The sequence below is a fragment of the Oncorhynchus tshawytscha genome, linkage group LG29, assembly GCF_018296145.1.
Source record: "Oncorhynchus tshawytscha isolate Ot180627B linkage group LG29, Otsh_v2.0, whole genome shotgun sequence".
NCBI lineage: Eukaryota > Metazoa > Chordata > Actinopteri > Salmoniformes > Salmonidae > Oncorhynchus > Oncorhynchus tshawytscha.
Genome location: NC_056457.1, coordinates 39349950 through 39366775, shown reverse-complemented (window position 1 = coordinate 39366775; position 16826 = coordinate 39349950). Strand labels below are relative to the sequence as shown.

The 16826-nt window shown below is 45.8% G+C and overlaps 1 protein-coding gene across 1 annotated transcript in view; it reads left to right on the top strand.

The window, feature by feature from the left end:
* zbtb47b (zinc finger and BTB domain containing 47b) overlaps positions 1-16826 on the top strand; it is a 168400-nt gene that overhangs the window by 51312 nt on the left and 100262 nt on the right. The window contains exons 2-3 of the mRNA XM_042308580.1: positions 7288-7563; positions 16588-16826. The exon at positions 16588-16826 is cut by the window's right edge and continues 886 nt beyond it. Of these exons, the coding sequence (XP_042164514.1) occupies positions 7288-7563; positions 16588-16826 (515 nt within the window). The remainder of the gene's footprint in view (positions 1-7287; positions 7564-16587) is intronic.

The window sequence follows — 16826 nt, the reverse complement described above, 5'->3', positions numbered from 1 at the left end:
TGCTCTGTTATACTCTGCTCTGTTCTACTCTGCTCTGTTATCCTCTGCTCTGTTCTACTCTGCTCTGTTCTACTCTGCTCTGTTCTACTCTGTTATCCTCTGCTCTGTTATCCTCTGCTCTGTTCTACTCTGCTCTGTTCTACTCTGCTCTGTTATCCTCTGCTCTGTTCTACTCTGCTCTGTTCTACTCTGTTATCCTCTGCTCTGTTATCCTCTGCTCTGTTCTACTCTGCTCTGTTCTACTCTGCTCTGTTATCCTCTGTTCTGTTATCCTCTGCTCTGTTATACTCTGCTCTGTTCTACTCTGTTCTGTTATCCTCTGCTCTGTTATACTCTGCTCTGTTCTACTCTGCTCTGTTCTACTCTGCTCTGTTCTACTCTGCTCTGTTATCCTCTGCTCTGTTATCCTCTGCTCTGTTCTACTCTGCTCTGTTCTACTCTGCTCTGTTATCCTCTGTTCTGTTCTACTCTGTTCTGCTCTGTTCTACTCTGCTCTGTTCTACTCTGCTCTGTTCTGTTCTACTCTGCTCTGTTCTACTCTGCTCTGTTCTACTCTGCTCTGTTCTGTTCTGCTCTGTTCTGTTCTACTCTGCTCTGTTCTACTCTGCTCTGTTCTACTCTGCTCTGTTCTACTCTGTTCTACTCTGTTATCCTCTGCTCTGTTCTACTCTGTTCTGTTCTACTCTGCTCTGTTCTACTCTGCTCTGTTCTACTCTACTCTGTTGTACTCTGCTCTGTTCTACTCTGTTATCCTCTGCTCTGTTCTACTCTGCTCTGTTCTACTCTGCTCTGTTCTACTCTGCTCTGTTCTGTTCTACTCTACTCTGTTCTACTCTGCTCTGTTCTACTCTGTTATCATCTGCTCTGTTCTACTCTACTCTGTTCTACTCTGCTCTGTTCTACTCTGTTATCCTCTGCTCTGTTCTACTCTGTTCTGCTCTGTTCTACTCTGCTCTGTTCTACTCTGTTCTACTCTGCTCTGTTCTACTCTGTTCTACTCTGCTCTGTTCTACTCTGCTCTGTTATCCTCTGCTCTGTTCTGCTCTGTTCTACTCTGTTCTGTTCTACTCTGTTATCCTCTGCTCTGTTCTACTCTGCCCTGTTCTACTCTGCTCTGTTCTACTCTGTTCTACTCTACTCTGTTCTACTCTGCTCTGTTCTACTCTGTTCTACTCTGCTCTGTTCTACTCTGCTCTGTTATCCTCTGCTCTGTTCTACTCTGTTCTACTCTACTCTGTTCTACTCTGTTCTACTCTGTTCTACTCTGCTCTGTTCTACTCTGCTCTGTTATCCTCTGCTCTGTTCTACTCTGTTCTACTCTACTCTGTTCTACTCTGCTCTGTTCTCTGCTCTGTTCTACTCTGTTCTACTCTGCTCTGTTCTACTCTGTTATCCTCTGCTCTGTTCTACTCTGTTCTACTCTACTCTGTTCTACTCTGCTCTACTCTACTCTGTTCTACTCTGCTCTGTTCTACTCTGTTCTACTCTGCTCTGTTATCCTCTGCTCTGTTCTACTCTGTTCTACTCTACTCTGTTCTACTCTGCTCTGTTCTACTCTGCTCTGTTCTACTCTGCTCTGTTATCCTCTGCTCTGTTCTACTCTGTTCTACTCTACTCTGTTCTACTCTGCTCTGTTCTACTCTGCTCTGTTCTACTCTGCTCTGTTCTGCTATACTCTATTATACTCTGCTCTGTTCTGCTCTGTTCTGCTATACTATGTTATACTCCAATCTCTTCTACTCTTTTCTACTCTACTCTGTTCTACTCTGTTACATTATACTCTGTTCTACTCTGTTATAATCTACTCTGTTCTACTCTACTCTGTTCTACTCTACTCTGTTCTACTCTACTCTGTTCTGTTCTGCTCTGTTCTACTCTGTTCTACTCTGTTATACTCTACTCTGTTCTACTCTGCTCTGTTCTACTCTGCTCTGTTCTGTTCTGTTCTACTCTGCTGTGTTCTACTCTGCTGTGCTCTACTCTTTTCTACTCGGTTCTACTCTACTCTGCTCTGTTCTGCTCTGTTCTACTCTACTATGTTCTACTCTGCTGTGTTCTACTCTGTTCTACTCTGCTGTGTTCTACTCTGCTCTGTTCTACTCTGCTCTGTTCTGCTCTGTTCTACTCTACTATGTTCTACTCTGCTGTGTTCTACTCTGTTCTACTCTGCTGTGTTCTACTCTGCTCTGATCTGTCCAGCTTGGCATTTCTCTGGGATCTGGCCTCTACCCTACTCTGCTCTCTCCAGCTTGGCTCTGCTGTGGGAAGCGGGCCTCTACCAGTACATAACACCCAGTTGGCAGGGCTTTTTGCATGAAAATAGTAAAGTACTAGCGACTTGGACAACAGCTCTTTCTCCAACATGTACAGTATGAATGCTATAGGGTTGATGGTTATAGGGAGAACCAGTCCAACTCGGCAAAGTGTGTGCGTGCGTAACGATGGAATGCTGTGTGTGTCTGTGAGTTGGAGGTGCTTAACCTCTGCGTCACTTCTGGGTTTGGTGTGCCAGTAATCAGTAGTCCCCCTGCGCCTGTTTCGGGTCACTGCAGATGAGTAATGCATCATGGGAGGTCTACTGATTGAGAAGCTGGTTAGAAGAGCTGCTCCCTGTAATGACAGAGACAACACACACCGACATTTACACATCAGTCATAGTAGTATGATAGGTGTTGTTTTACAGGGTCAGTCATATTAGTATTAGTATGATAGGTGTTGTTTTACAGGGTCAGTCGTAGTATGATAGGTGTTGTTTTACAGGGTCAGTCATAGTAGTATGATAGGTGTTGTTTTACAGTGTCAGTCATAGTAGTATGATAGGTGTTGTTTTACAGGGTCAGTCATAGTAGTATGATAGGTGTTGTTTTACAGGGTCAGTCATAGTAGTATTAGTATGATAGGTGTTGTTTTACAGGGTCAGTCATAGTAGTATGATAGTTGTTGTTTTACAGGGTCAGTCATAGTAGTATGATAGGTGTTGTTTTACAGTGTCAGTCATAGTAGTATGATAGGTGTTGTTTTACAGGGTCAGTCATAGTAGTATGATAGGTGCAGTGTAATGTGTTGTTTTACAGGGTCAGTCATAGTAGTATGATAGGTGTTGTTGTACAGGGTCAGCCATAGTAGTATGATAGGTGTTGTTTTACAGGGTCAGCCATAGTAGTATGATAGGTGTTGTTTTACAGGGTCAGTCATAGTAGTATGATAGGTGTTGTTGTACAGGGTCAGTCATAGTAGTATGATAGGTGTTGTTTTACAGGATCAGTCATAGTAGTATGATATGTGTTGTTTTACAGGGTCAGTCATAGTAGTATGATAGGTGTTGTTTTACAGGGTCAGTCATAGTAGTATGATAGGTGTTGTTGTACAGGGTCAGTCATAGTAGTATGATAGGTGTTGTTTTACAGGGTCAGTCATAGTTGTATGATAGGTGTTGTTTTACAGGGTCAGTCATAGTAGTATGATAGGTGTTGTTTTACAGGGTCAGTCATAGTAGTATGATAGGTGTTGTTTTACAGGATCAGTCATAGTAGTATGATAGGTGTTGTTGTACAGGGTCAGTCATAGTAGTATGATAGGTGTTGTTTTACAGGGTCAGTCATAGTAGTATGATAGGTGTTGTTTTACAGGGTCAGTCATAGTAGTATGATAGGTGTTGTTTTACAGGGTCAGTCATAGTAGTATGAAATGTGTTGTTTTACAGGATCAGCCATAGTAGTATGATAGGTGTTGTTTTACAGGGTCAGTCATAGTAGTATGGTAGGTGTTGTTTTACAGGGTCAGTCATAGTAGTACGCTGTCCCCGGAGCTAATCCGCTTTTTGTCTTGCTAGATGGCACAGCAACAGATTCTTCACTTTGTCGGCTCAGGTATTCGAACCAGAGACCATTCGGTTCCTGGCCCAAAGCTCTGACCACTAGGCTATCGCCCACATTATGAGAGGAGGAGGGAGAACAAGGGAGCTGGTGGGAGGAGCTAATGGGAGGAGGGGAGGGATGGGAGCTAATGGGAGGAGGGGGAGAAGAGAAGGGAGATAATGGGAGGAGAAGAGAAGGGAGATAATGGGAGGAGAAGGAGAATAGAAGGGAGATAATGGGAGGAGGAGGGAGAGAGGAGAAGGGAGATAATGGGAGGAGGAGTGAGAGGAGAAGGGAGATAATGGGAGGGGAGGGAGAGAAGGGAGGAGAAGGAGAAGAGGAGGGAGATAATGGAAGGAGAAGAGAAGGGAGATAATGGGAGGGGAGGGAGAGGAGAAGGGAGATAATGGGAGGAGGAGGGAGAGGAGAAGGCAGGAGAAGGGAGATAATAGGAGGAGGAGGGAGATAATGGGAGGAGGAGGGAGATAATGGAAGGAGAAGAGAAAGGAGATAATGGGAGGTGGAGGGAGAGGAGAAGGGTGATAATGGGAGGAGGAAGGACAGGAGAAGGGAGATAATGGGAGGAGCGGGGAGAGAAGGGAGATAATGGGAGGAGCTGGGAGAGGAGAAGGGAGATAATTGGTGGATGGGGAGGGGAGAAGGGAGATAATTGGTGGATGGGGGAGGGGAGAAGGAGCTAATGGGAGGAGAAGGGAGATAATGGGAGGAGCGGGGAGAGAAGGGAGAGGAGAATGGAGATAATAGGAGGCGGAGGGAGAGGATAAGGGAGATAATGGGAAGAGGAGGGAGAGGAGAAGGGAAATAATGGGAGGAGGAGGGAGGGGAGAAGGGAGATAATGGGAGGGGTTGGAGAGGAGAAGGGAGGAGAAGGAGAAGAGAAGGGAGATAATGGGAGGAGGAGGGAGATAATGGGAGGAGGGAGACAATGGAAGGAGAAGAGAAGGGAGATAATGGGAGGAGGAGGGAGATAATGGGAGGATGAGGGAGAGGAGATGGGAGATAATGGGAGGAGGAGGGAGAGGAGAAGGGAGGAGTAAGAGAAGAGAAGGGAAATAATAGGAGGAGGAGGGAGATAATGGGAGGAGGAGGGAGATAATGGAAGGAGGAGGGAGATAATGGGAGGAACAGGGAGAGGAGAAGGGAGATAATGGGAGGAGGGGGAGAGGAGAAGGGAGGAGTAAGAGAAGAGAAGGGAAATAATAGGAGGAGGAGGGAGATAATGGGAGGAGGAGGGAGATAATGGAAGGAGAAGAGAAAGGAGATAATGGGAGGAGGAGGAGGGAGATAATGGGAGGAACAGGGAGAGGAGAAGGGAGATAATGGGAGGAGGAAGGACAGGAGAAGGGAGATAATGGGAGGAGCGGGGAGAGAAGGGAGATAATGGGAGGAGCTGGGAGAGAAGGGAGAGGAGAATGGAGATAATAGGAGGCGGAGGGAGAGGATAAGGGAGATAATGGGAAGAGGAGGGAGATGAGAAGGGAGATAATGGGAGGAGGAGGGAGGGGAGAAGGGAGATAATGGGAGGGGAGGGAGAGGAGAAGGGAAGAGAAGGAGAAGAGAAGGGAGATAATGGGAGGAGGAGGGAGATAATGGGAGGAGGGAGACAATGGAAGGAGAAGAGAAGGGAGATAATGGGAGGAGGAGGGAGAGGAGATGGGAGATAATGGGAGGAGGAGGGAGAGGAGAAGGGAGGAGAAAGAGAAGAGAAGGGAAATAATAGGAGGAGGAGGAGGGAGATAATGGGAGGAGGAGGGAGATAATGGAAGGAGAAGAGAAAGGAGATAATGGGAGGAGGAGGGAGATAATGGGAGGGAGAGGAGAAGGGAAATAATGGGAGGAGGAAGGACAGGAGAAGGGAGATAATGGGAGGAGCGGGGAGAGGAGAAGGGAGATAATTGGTGGATGGGGGAGGGGAGAAGGGAGATAATGGGAGGAGAAGGAGAAGAGAAGGGAGATAATGGGAGGAGGAGGGATATAATGGGAGATAATGAGAGGAGTAGGGAGATAATGGGAGGAGCGGGGAGAGAAGGGAGGAGCAGGGAGAGGAGAATGGAGATAATGGGAGGCGGAGGGAGAGGAGAAGGGAGATAATGGGAATAGGAGGGAGAGGAGACAAGAGATAATGGGAGGAGGAGGAGGGAGGGCTAATTTGAGGAGTTGGCACTGAGTATCAATATATCTTTCAGAGACGACGTGTGTGTGTGTGTGTGTGTGTGTGTGTCCTGTTCAGATGGAGACCTTGCCCTTCCTGTGCTATAATACACCCCACTTGGGAGATTGAGGTGTGAGCACAGATCAAACTACCTTTGATTTCTGATTGACCCCTACTGTGAATGAGCCCTACTGTACAGTGTAGTCTGTACTGTGAATGAGCCCTACTGTACAGTGTAGTCTGTACTGTGAATGAGCCCTACTGTACAGTGTAGTCTGTACTGTGAATGAGCCCTACTGTACAGTGTAGTCTGTACTGTGAATGAGCCCTACTGTACAGTGTAGTCTGTACTGTGAATGAGCCCTCCTGTACAGTGTAGTCTGTACTGTCTACTCAGGTCTCTGCCCTTGTCTCAGTAGCCTCTGAAAGACAATGTAATACAGATGGAGGATCTTAATTTGATCCAGTTTGCTACAGCAGGAAAATAATCCTGCAGCAACAGGATAATGTGAATTATTACGTGGATAATAATTAATAGAGATTTGAAGAGATTGATACAGATCGGCTGATGTAAAAAGGGCTTTATAAATACATTTGATTGATTGATTTTTCTTTACGGCAAATCAAGCTGGACATTTTAAAGTGTAAATTACAAAATTTAGAAGCCTTTTTAAACCTTGAAAACACTACAAGTTCTTCTGTGCAGAAACATTCTCAGCAACAAGAGTGATCAAATTAAGATCCATCTGAGAATCCCAAACTAATTATTTGCTCTCTCTCTAAAGATGTTTGTCTAACGACGGTCTTTCTGTAATGAACACAAAACATCTTTATCAGCAATCTGCTTGTCATAGAAAGTACTCCTCATCCAATGATAACACTGTTTTTACTCTCCTCCTCCCCCTCCTCTCCTGTCCTCTCCTCCCCCTCTTCTCCTGTCCTCTCCTCCCCTCCCTCCTCTCCTCTCCTCCCCCTCCATCTCTCCTCCCTCCTCTTCTGCACTTCTCCTCCCCCTCCACCTCTCCTCCCTCCTCTTCTGCACTTCTCCTCCCCCTCCATCTCTCCTCCCTCCTCTTCTGCACTTCTCCTCCCTCTTCTCCTCCCTCCCTCCACCTCTCCTCCCTCCCTCCCTCCCTCCCTCCCTCCCTCCCTCCCTCCCTCCCTCCCTCCCTCCCTCCCTCCCTCCCTCCCTCCCTCCCTCCCTCCCTCCCTCCCTCCCTCCCCCTCCCCCCTCCTCTCCCCCTCTCCTCTCCTCAGCTCATAGTAGAGAAGACATCCAACTTCCCGTCAGCTGAGTTCTCTGTGGTGGAGGATGTGACTCTTCATTTCACCTGTTTGATGGACAGGTTGAACGAGCAGCGTCTCTTCCAGCCTGACCTCTGTGATGTGGACATAGTGTTGGTGCGCCAGCGCAGTACCTTCCCTGCCCACAAGGGGGTGCTTGCGGCCTACAGCCCCTTCTTTCACTCCCTGTTCTCCCAGAGCAAGCAGCTGCGCCGTGTCGACCTGTCTCTGGATGCCCTCAGCTCCCAGGTCAGTGGGCACCTACATATGAACTTAATGACACATTCATAAGCCTGACATAACACATTCATAACAAAGACATATCACATTCTTAATCCCTACATAAAACATTCAGAAGCTCTACATAACACATTGATAAGCTCTAGATAACACATCCATAGACCTGACATATCACATTCAGGTCACACTTTATTTAGATAGTACAGATGTTCCATCATTGATGGTCATACTATCAAAAAATGTTCTGTTACTAAGCAACTGCTCGCTAAGGTTACAGCTAGGGTTAGGGTTAGATAAGGGTTAGAGTAAGGATAATGTTTAAGGTTAGGTTTAGATAAGGGTTAGGTTTAGATAAGGGTTAGGGTAAGGCTAACGGTTAAGGTTAGGTTTAGATAAAGGTTGGGTAAGGATAATGTTTAAGGTTAGGTTTAGATAAGGGTTAGGGTAAGGATAATGTTTAAGGTTAGGGTTACAGCTAGGGTTAGGTTTAGATAAGAGTTAGGGTTAGAGCTAAGGTTAGGTTTATATAAGGGTTAGGGTAAGGATAATGGTTAAGGTTAGGTTTAGATTAGGGTTAGAGCTAAGGTTAGGTTTAGATAAGGGTTATTGTAAGGATAATGGTTAGGTTTAGATAAGGGTTAGGTTTAGATAAGGGTTAGGGTAAGGCTAATGGTTAAGGTTAGGTTTAGATAAAGGTTGGGTAAGGCTAATGGTTAAGGTTAGGGTTAGGTTTAGATAAGGGTCAGGGTAAGGATAATGGTTAAGGTTAGGGTTAGGTTTAGATAAGGGTTAGGGTAAGGATAATGGTTAAGGTTAGGGTTAGATAAGGGTTAGGGTAAGGATAATTGTTAAGGTTAGGTTTAGATAAGGGTTAGGGTAAGGATAATTGTTAAGGTTAGGTTTAGATAAGGGTTAGGGTAAGGATAATGGTTCATGTTCAGTTTAGATAAGGGATAAGGGTTAGGGTAAGGATAATGCTTAATGCCAGGGTTATACAATGGGTAGGGTAAGGATCATGGCTAGGGTTAGAGCTAGGGTTAGGTTTAGATAAGGGTTAGGGTAAGGATAGTGGTTAATGTCAGGTTTAGATAAGGGTTAGGGTAAGGATAATGGTTAAGGTTAGGGTTAGATAAGGGTTAGGGTAAGGATAATTGTTAAGGTTAGGTTTAGATAAAGGTTGGGTAAGGCTAATGGTTAAGGTTAGGGTTAGGTTTAGATAAGGGTCAGGGTAAGGATAATGGTTAAGGTTAGGGTTAGGTTTAGATAAGGGTTAGGGTAAGGATAATGGTTAAGGTTAGGGTTAGATAAGGGTTAGGGTAAGGATAATTGTTAAGGTTAGGTTTAGATAAGGGTTAGGGTAAGGATAATTGTTAAGGTTAGGTTTAGATAAGGGTTAGGGTAAGGATAATGGTTCATGTTCAGTTTAGATAAGGGATAAGGGTTAGGGTAAGGATAATGCTTAATGCCAGGGTTATATAATGGGTAGGGTAAGGATCATGGCTAGGGTTAGAGCTAGGGTTAGGTTTAGATAAGGGTTAGGGTAAGGATAGTGGTTAATGTCAGGTTTAGATAAGAGTTAGGGTAAGGATAATGGGGTTAGGGTTAGGTTTAGATAATGGTTAGGGTAAGGATAATGGTTAGGGTCAGGGTTAGATAATGGTTAGGGTAATGATAATGGTTCGGGTTAGGTTTAGATAAGGGTTAGGGTAAGGATAATGGTTAGGGTTAGAGCTAGGGTTAGGTTTAGATAAGGGTTAGGGTAAGGATAATGGTTAAGGTTAGGTTTAGATGAGGGTTAGGGTTAGGTTTAGATAAGGGTTAGGGTAAGGATAATGGTTAGGGTTAGGGTTAGGTTTAGATAAGGGTTAAGGTAAGGATCATGGTTAGGGTTAAGGTTAGGGTTAGGTTTAGATAAGGGTTATGGTAAGGATAATAGTTAGGGTTCGGTTTAGGTTTAGATTAGGGTAAGGATAATGGTTAGGGTTAGGTTTAGATAAGGGTTAGGGTAATGATAATGGTTAGGGTTAGGGTTAGGCGTAGATAAGGGTTAGGGTAAGGATAATGGTTAGGGTTAAGGTTAGTATACTGAACAACAATGTAAACACAAACAAAGTGCTGTTTCATGAACTGAAATAAAAGATCCCAGAAATGTTTCATTTGCACAACAAAAATATTTCTAACATTTTGTGAACAAATTTGTTTACATCCCTGTTAGCATTTCTCCTTTGCCACGATAATCCATCCACCTGACAGGTGCTATAAACTGATCACACAGGTGCACCTTGTGCTGGGGACAATAAAAGGCCACTGTCATGACTGTCCTGATCAGGTCAGGTTACAGGTGACCAGAACCCGACAGATTATCTCTCAACCCCAACAGAGGAGGAGAGATCTAGGGGTCTGAAGATGTGGGGGTTTTATGACCCCTCACGACCCTGGTAAGTCTTAGGCCACAGACAAATTCCTTTTGTCCTGATACTATGGAGAACCAGCCTCAGAACATTAAACATGAAATTAAGGGACTTTGGAACAATGGTTTCCGTCAGCCACAATGGTGGTCATGACGATAGATGGAATATGTTTTGTTATTAAAGGTTAATAGATGACGTTATTACGAAAACATTGTAACTGTAAGAGTTTTCCTAGGATATGCTTGGTGTTTATAAATTGTACATTGTGTGGAAAATGTCCAAATCAAAGAGAATGTTTTAGTAAAGATGAAATGTGAAGGAAGTTGTCTAAAATTGGATTTGAGTCAAATCTAGACCTTGCTTCTTAACTTGGTGCGCCCAGAGAATTGCCCTAAAGGCGGTTACGCCCACTTCTGACAACCCCTGAGTGAAGAATTTACAGATAAGACTAAGTGACCCAAGCTGGAGCCGAGGTGTAAAAAGTCAACGAACCCAAAACGCAACACAAGTTTGAAGACAAATAAATATTTTTCTACCCAAGCTACGGATGAGTAGCTGTGTCTAAGCAGGTGAATTCAATTCGAACCACCTAGCCTCCATCTCCCATCGAATCGTGGTATCTACACTGTTTCATTCCTATGCTGTGAGTTCTAAGCTACAGAGCTGTCTGTCCTCAGAAGACCCCTCCCAGAGCAAGGGCGAGGAATCAGACCAAAAGGACACTGACATCGTGAGGACGACCAGAGAGTTGTGCCGGAGAAGTGCGTCATTGAGAAGCCTAAACGACTCACGCAGCGCTTCCCATCTGAGACCTCCCACACGTAATTACATCATTATATTCCGTGACTCTAACCAGAGCATAACGGACCTGTTATTTTTATCCCCGGATTCCTACCGCAAACTGAACATTTTATCTGGATCTTCACAACTAGCTAACCGCAATCCCGGATGACTACTCCTGGCTAGCGTTTCCATCCCAGAGCAAGCACCAATTTAGCTTGAAGCTAGCCTGGCCAGGGCTCCTGTGCTACCACCGAAGCATACTCCTGGGCTACAATATCAGCCTGCTAGCTATCTAGAGCTACTTGGAACCCTACTAATTCCACGACTGGTCTATCGACGTCACCACACGAAGAGGCAAAAACAGACTTACCCCCATCGCGCTCCCCCAAAAGCTAACTTTCTAGCCCCTGCTATCTGCTTGCTTGCTAACCCGGTGTGCTAACTGCTAAACTGCCGGGCCCTGGTCTGCTAACTGTTTGCTTGCTAACCCGGTTTGCTAACTGCTAGCTTGCGCTGGTCTACTAACTGCTAGCCCATGCTAACTCTTTGTTTGCTAACCCGGCCTGCTAACTGCTAGCTTGCCCTGGTCTACTAGCTGCTAGCTTGTTTAGCTCCGGCCTACTAACAGTTAGCTTGTTAGCCTGCTAACTGTCTGAATCGCCGTGTCCCCAGCCAGCCCAACCACTCACTGGACCCATATGTTCACTTGGCTATGCATGCCTCTCGCTAATATCAATATGCCTTGTCCATTACTGTCCTGGTTAGTGATTACTGTCTTATTTCACTGTAGAGCCTCTAGCCCTGCTCAATATGCCTTAACCAACCATGTTGTTCCACCTCCTACATATGCGATGACATCACCTGGTTTAAACATCTCTCTTCATTACTCAATGCCTAGGTTTACCTCCAATGTACTCACATCCTACCTTACCTTTGTCTGTACACTATGCCTTGAGTCTATGCTATCGTGCCCAGAAACCTGCTCCTTTTACTCTCTGTTCTGAACGTACTAGACGGCCAGTTCGTATAGTCTTTAGCCGTACCCTTATCCTACTTCTCCTCTGTTCCTCTGGTGATGTGGAGGTTAATCCAGGTCCTGCAGTGCCTAGCTCCACTTCCACTCCCCAGGTGCTCTCATTGGTTGACTTTTGTAAACGTAAAAGCCTTGGTTTCATGCATGTAAACATTAGAAGCCTACTCCCTAAGTTTGTTTTACTCACTGCTTTAGCACACTCTACCAACCCAGATGTCTTAGCCGGGTCTGAATCCTGGCTTAGGAAAACCACCAAAAACCCTGAAATCTCCATTGCTAACTATAACGTTTTCCGCCAAGATAGAACTGCCAAAGGGGTCGGTGTTGCAATCTACTGCAAAGATAGCCTACAGAGTTTTGTATTACTTTCTAAGTCTGTACCCAAACAATTTGAGCTTCTACTTCTAAAAATTCCCCTTTCCAGAAACAAGTCTCTCACTGTTGCCGCTTGCTATAGACCTCCCTCTGCCACCAGCTGTGCCCTCGATACTATATGTGAACTGATTGCCCCCCATCTATCTTCTGAGCTCGTGCTACTAGGTGACCTAAACTGGGACATGCTTAACACCCCGGCCATCCTAAAAACTAAGCTTGATGCCCTCAATCTCACACAAATTATCAATGAACCTACCAAGTACAACCCCAAATCAGTAAACACGGGCACCCTCATAGATGTCATCCTAACTAATTCGCCCTCCATATACACCTCTGCTGTTTTCAATCAAGATCTCAGCGATCACTGCCTCATTGCCTGCATCCGTAATGGGTCTGCGACCAAACGACCACCATTCATCACCCCCAAACGCACCCTGAAACACTTCTGCGAGCAGGCCTTTCTAATCGACCTGGCCGGGGTATCCTGGAATGACATTGACCTCATCCCGTCAGTAGATGATGCCTGGCTATTCTTTAAAAGTGCCTTCCTGCACATCTTAAATAAGCATGCCCCTCTCAAAAAATGTAGAACTAGGAATAGATATAGTCCTTGGATCACGCCAGACCTGTCTGCCCTTGACCAGCACAAAAACATCCTGTGAAGTTCTCCATTAGCATCGAATAGCCCCCGTGATATGCAATTTTTCAGGGAAGTTAGGAACAAATATACACAGGCAGTTAGAAAAGCTAAGGCAAGCTTTTTCAAACAGAAATTTGCATCCATCAACTCAAAAAGTTCTGGGACACTGTAAAGTCCATGGAGAATAAGAGCACCTCCTCCTAGCTGCCCACTGCTCTGAGGCAGGAAACATTGTCATCACCGATAAATCCACTATAATTGAGAATTTCAATAAGCATTTCTCTACGGCTGGCCATGCTTTCCACATGGCTAAACCTACCCCGGCCAACTGCCCGGCACCCTCCACAGCAACCCGCCAAGGCCCCCACCATTTCTCCTTTACCCAAATCCAGGGAGCCGATGTTCTGAAAGAGCTGCAAAATCTGGACCCCTACAAATCAGCCGGGCTAGACAATCTGGACCCTCTATTTCTAAAATGAAATTGTTGCAACCCCTATTACTAGCCTGTTCTAACTCTCTTTCGTATCGTCTGAGATTCCCAAAGATTGGAAAGCTGCCGCGGTCATCCCCCTCTTCAAAGGGGGTGACACTCTAGACCCAAACTGCTACAGACCTATATATATCCTACCCTGTCTTTCTAAGGTCTTCGAAAGCCAAGTTAACAAACAGATTACTGACCATTTCGAATCCCACCATACCTTCCCCGCTATGCAATCTGGTTTCAGAGCTGGTCATGGGTGCACCTCAGCCACGCTCAAGGTTCTAAATGACATCATAACCGCCATCGATAAGAGACATTACTGTGCAGCCGTAGTCATCGACCTGGCCAAGGCTTTCGACTCTGTCAATCACAACATTCTTATTGGCAGACTCGACAGCCTTGGTTTCTCAAATGATTGCCTCGCCTGGTTTACCAACTACTTCTCTGATAGAGTTCAGTGTGTCAAATTGGAGGGCCTGTTGTCTGGACCTCTGACAGTCTCTATGGGGGTGCCACAGGGTTCAATTCATGGACCGACTCTCTTTTCTGTATACATCAATGATGTTGCTCTTGCTACTGGTGAGTCTCTGATCCACCTCTACGCAGACGACACCATTCTGTATACTTCTGGCCCCTCCTTGGACACTGTGTTAACTAACCTCCAGACGAGCTTCAATGCCATACAACTCTCCTTCCGTGGCCTCCAACTGCTCTTAAACGCAAGTAAAACTAAATACATGCTTTTCAATCGATCACTGCCCGCACCTGCTCGCCCGTCCAGCATCACTACTCTGGACGGCTCTGACTTAGAATACGTGGACAACTACAAATACCTGGGTGTCTGGTTAGACTGTAAACTCTCCTTCCAGACTCACATTAAGCATCTCCAATCCAAAATTAAATCTAGAATCTGCTTCCTATATCGCAACAAAGCATCCTTCACTCATGCTGCCAAACGACTTGACTTCGTTGATGTCATCTATAAAATAGAGTCCAAGACTCTACTCAACAAACTGGATGCAGTCTATCACAGTGCCATCCGTTTTGTCACCAAAGCCCCATATACTACCCACCATTGTTCCCTGTACGCTCTCGTTGGTTGGCCCTCGCTTCATACACGTCGCCAAATCCACTGGCTACAGGTTATCTACAAGTCTCTGCTAGGTAAAGCCCCGCCTTATCTCAGCTCACTGGTCACCCTAGCAGCACCCACTCGTAGCACGCGTTCCAGCAGGTATATCTTACTGGTCACCCCCAAAGCCAATTCCTCCTTTGGTCGTCTTTCCCTCCAGTTCTCTGCTGCCCATGACTCGAACGAATTGCAAAAATCTCTGAAGCTGGAGACTCACATCTCCCTCACTAGCTTTAAGCACCAGCTGTCAGAGCAGCTTACAGATCACTGCACCTGTACATAGCCCATCTGTAAACAGCCCATCTATCCACCTACCTCATCCCCATACTGGTATTTATATATTTAGCTCCTTTGCACCCCAGTATCTCTACCTGCACATTCATCTTCTGCCGATCTACCATTCCAGTGTTTAATTGGTGTATTGTAATTACTTCGCCACCATGGCCTATTTATTTCCTTAACTTACCTCATTTGCACTCACTGTATATAGACTTTTTGTTTTCTTTTGTTCTACTGTATTATTGACTGTATGTTTTGTTTATTCCATGTGTAACTCTGTTTTGTTGTATGTGTCGAATTGCTACGCTTTATCTTGGCCAGGTCGCAGTTGCAAATGAGAACTTGTTCTCAACTAGCCTACCTGGTTAAATAAAGGTGTTCTCAACTAGCCTACCTGGTTAAATAAAGGTGAAATAAATAAATAAAAAATGAGTTAATATTTGCTTGATTCAGTTAATCACGCAATTAGAAACCTTTAATCTTTCGTTGAGCAACAGTCATCACATTAACTAATACAACGTCATGACACCATCCTGAAATGTGTAGTTTTGTCACAACTCAATGTCACAGATGTCTCAAGTTTTGATGAAGCGTGCATTTGGCTGACTGCAGGAATGTCTACCAGAGCTGTTGCCAGATAATTACATTTTAATTTCTCTACCATAAGCTTCCTCCAACATTGTTTTAAAGAATTTGGCAATACTTCCAACTGGCCTACCAACCACAGACCAGGTGTAACCACGCCAGCCCAGGACCTCCACATCCAGCAACTCCACACAGCCATTGAAGAGGAGTGGGACAACATTCCACAGGCCACAATCAACAGCCTGATCAACTCTATGGAGATATGTCGTACTGCATGAGGCAAATGGTGGTCACACCAGATAGTGACTGGTTTTCTGATCCACACACCTTTTTTTATGTATCTGTCACCAACAGACGTATATCTGTATTCCCAGTCATGTCAAATCCATAAATCAGGGCCTAATGAATTCATTACATTTGGCTTATTTCCTTTCTATGAACTGTAACTCAGTAAAATCGTTGAAATTGTTGCATGTTGGGTTTATTTTTTTGTTCAGTGTAGAGAGATGAAATGTTACTGCATCTGCAGATGAACTATCTGAATAAAGTGTTACCCACATTGATAACTCCTGTCTGTCTCTCCTCCACGGGCCTACAGTAGATAACTCCTGTCTGTCTCTCCTCCCAGGGCCTACAGCAGATAACTCCTGTCTGTCTCCCCTCCCAGGGCCTACAGTAGATAACTCCTGTCTGTCTCTCCTCCCAGGGCCTACAGCAGATAACTCCTGTCTGTCTCCCCTCCCAGGGCCTACAGCAGATAACTCCTGTCTGTCTCTCCTCCCAGGGCCTACAGTAGATAACTCCTGTCTGTCTCTCCTCCCAGGGCCTACAGCAGATAACTCCTGTCTGTCTCCCCTCCCAGGGCCTACAGCAGATAACTCCTGTCTGTCTCCCCTCCCAGGGCCTACAGCAGATAACTCCTGTCTGTCTCTCCTCCCAGGGCCTACAGTAGATAACTCCTGTCTGTCTCTCCTCCCAGGGCCTACAGCAGATAACTCCTCCCAGGGCCTACAGCAGATAACTCCTGTCTGTCCCCTCCCAGGGCCTACAGCAGATAACTCCTGTCTGTCTCCCCTCCCAGGGCCTACATCAGATAACTCCTGTCTGTCTCCCCTCTCAGGGCCTACAGCAGATAACTCCTGTCTGTCTCCCCTCCCAGGGCCTACAGTAGATAACTCCTGTCTGTCTCCCCTCCCAGGGCCTACAGCAGATAACTCCTGTCTGTCTCTCCTCCCAGGGCCTACATTGATAACTCCTGTCTGTCTCCCCTCCCAGGGCCTACAGCAGATAACTCCTGTCTGTCTCTCCTCCCAGGGCCTACAGCAGATCCTTAACTTCATCTACACCTCCCGTCTGTTGGTCAGTAGCCGTAGCGTCAGAGACGTGCTCAACGCCGCCACCCTGCTGCAGATGACGGACATTGCAGCTTCTTGCCGTGACCTCATCAGCAGCCAATCGCTAAGGGCCACGGTAGACAACCTGGCCAATCAGGATGGCCTGGGAGATCCTGATTCCATGACAACGACCCCCGGCAGTCAGCTGTACCGGGAGAT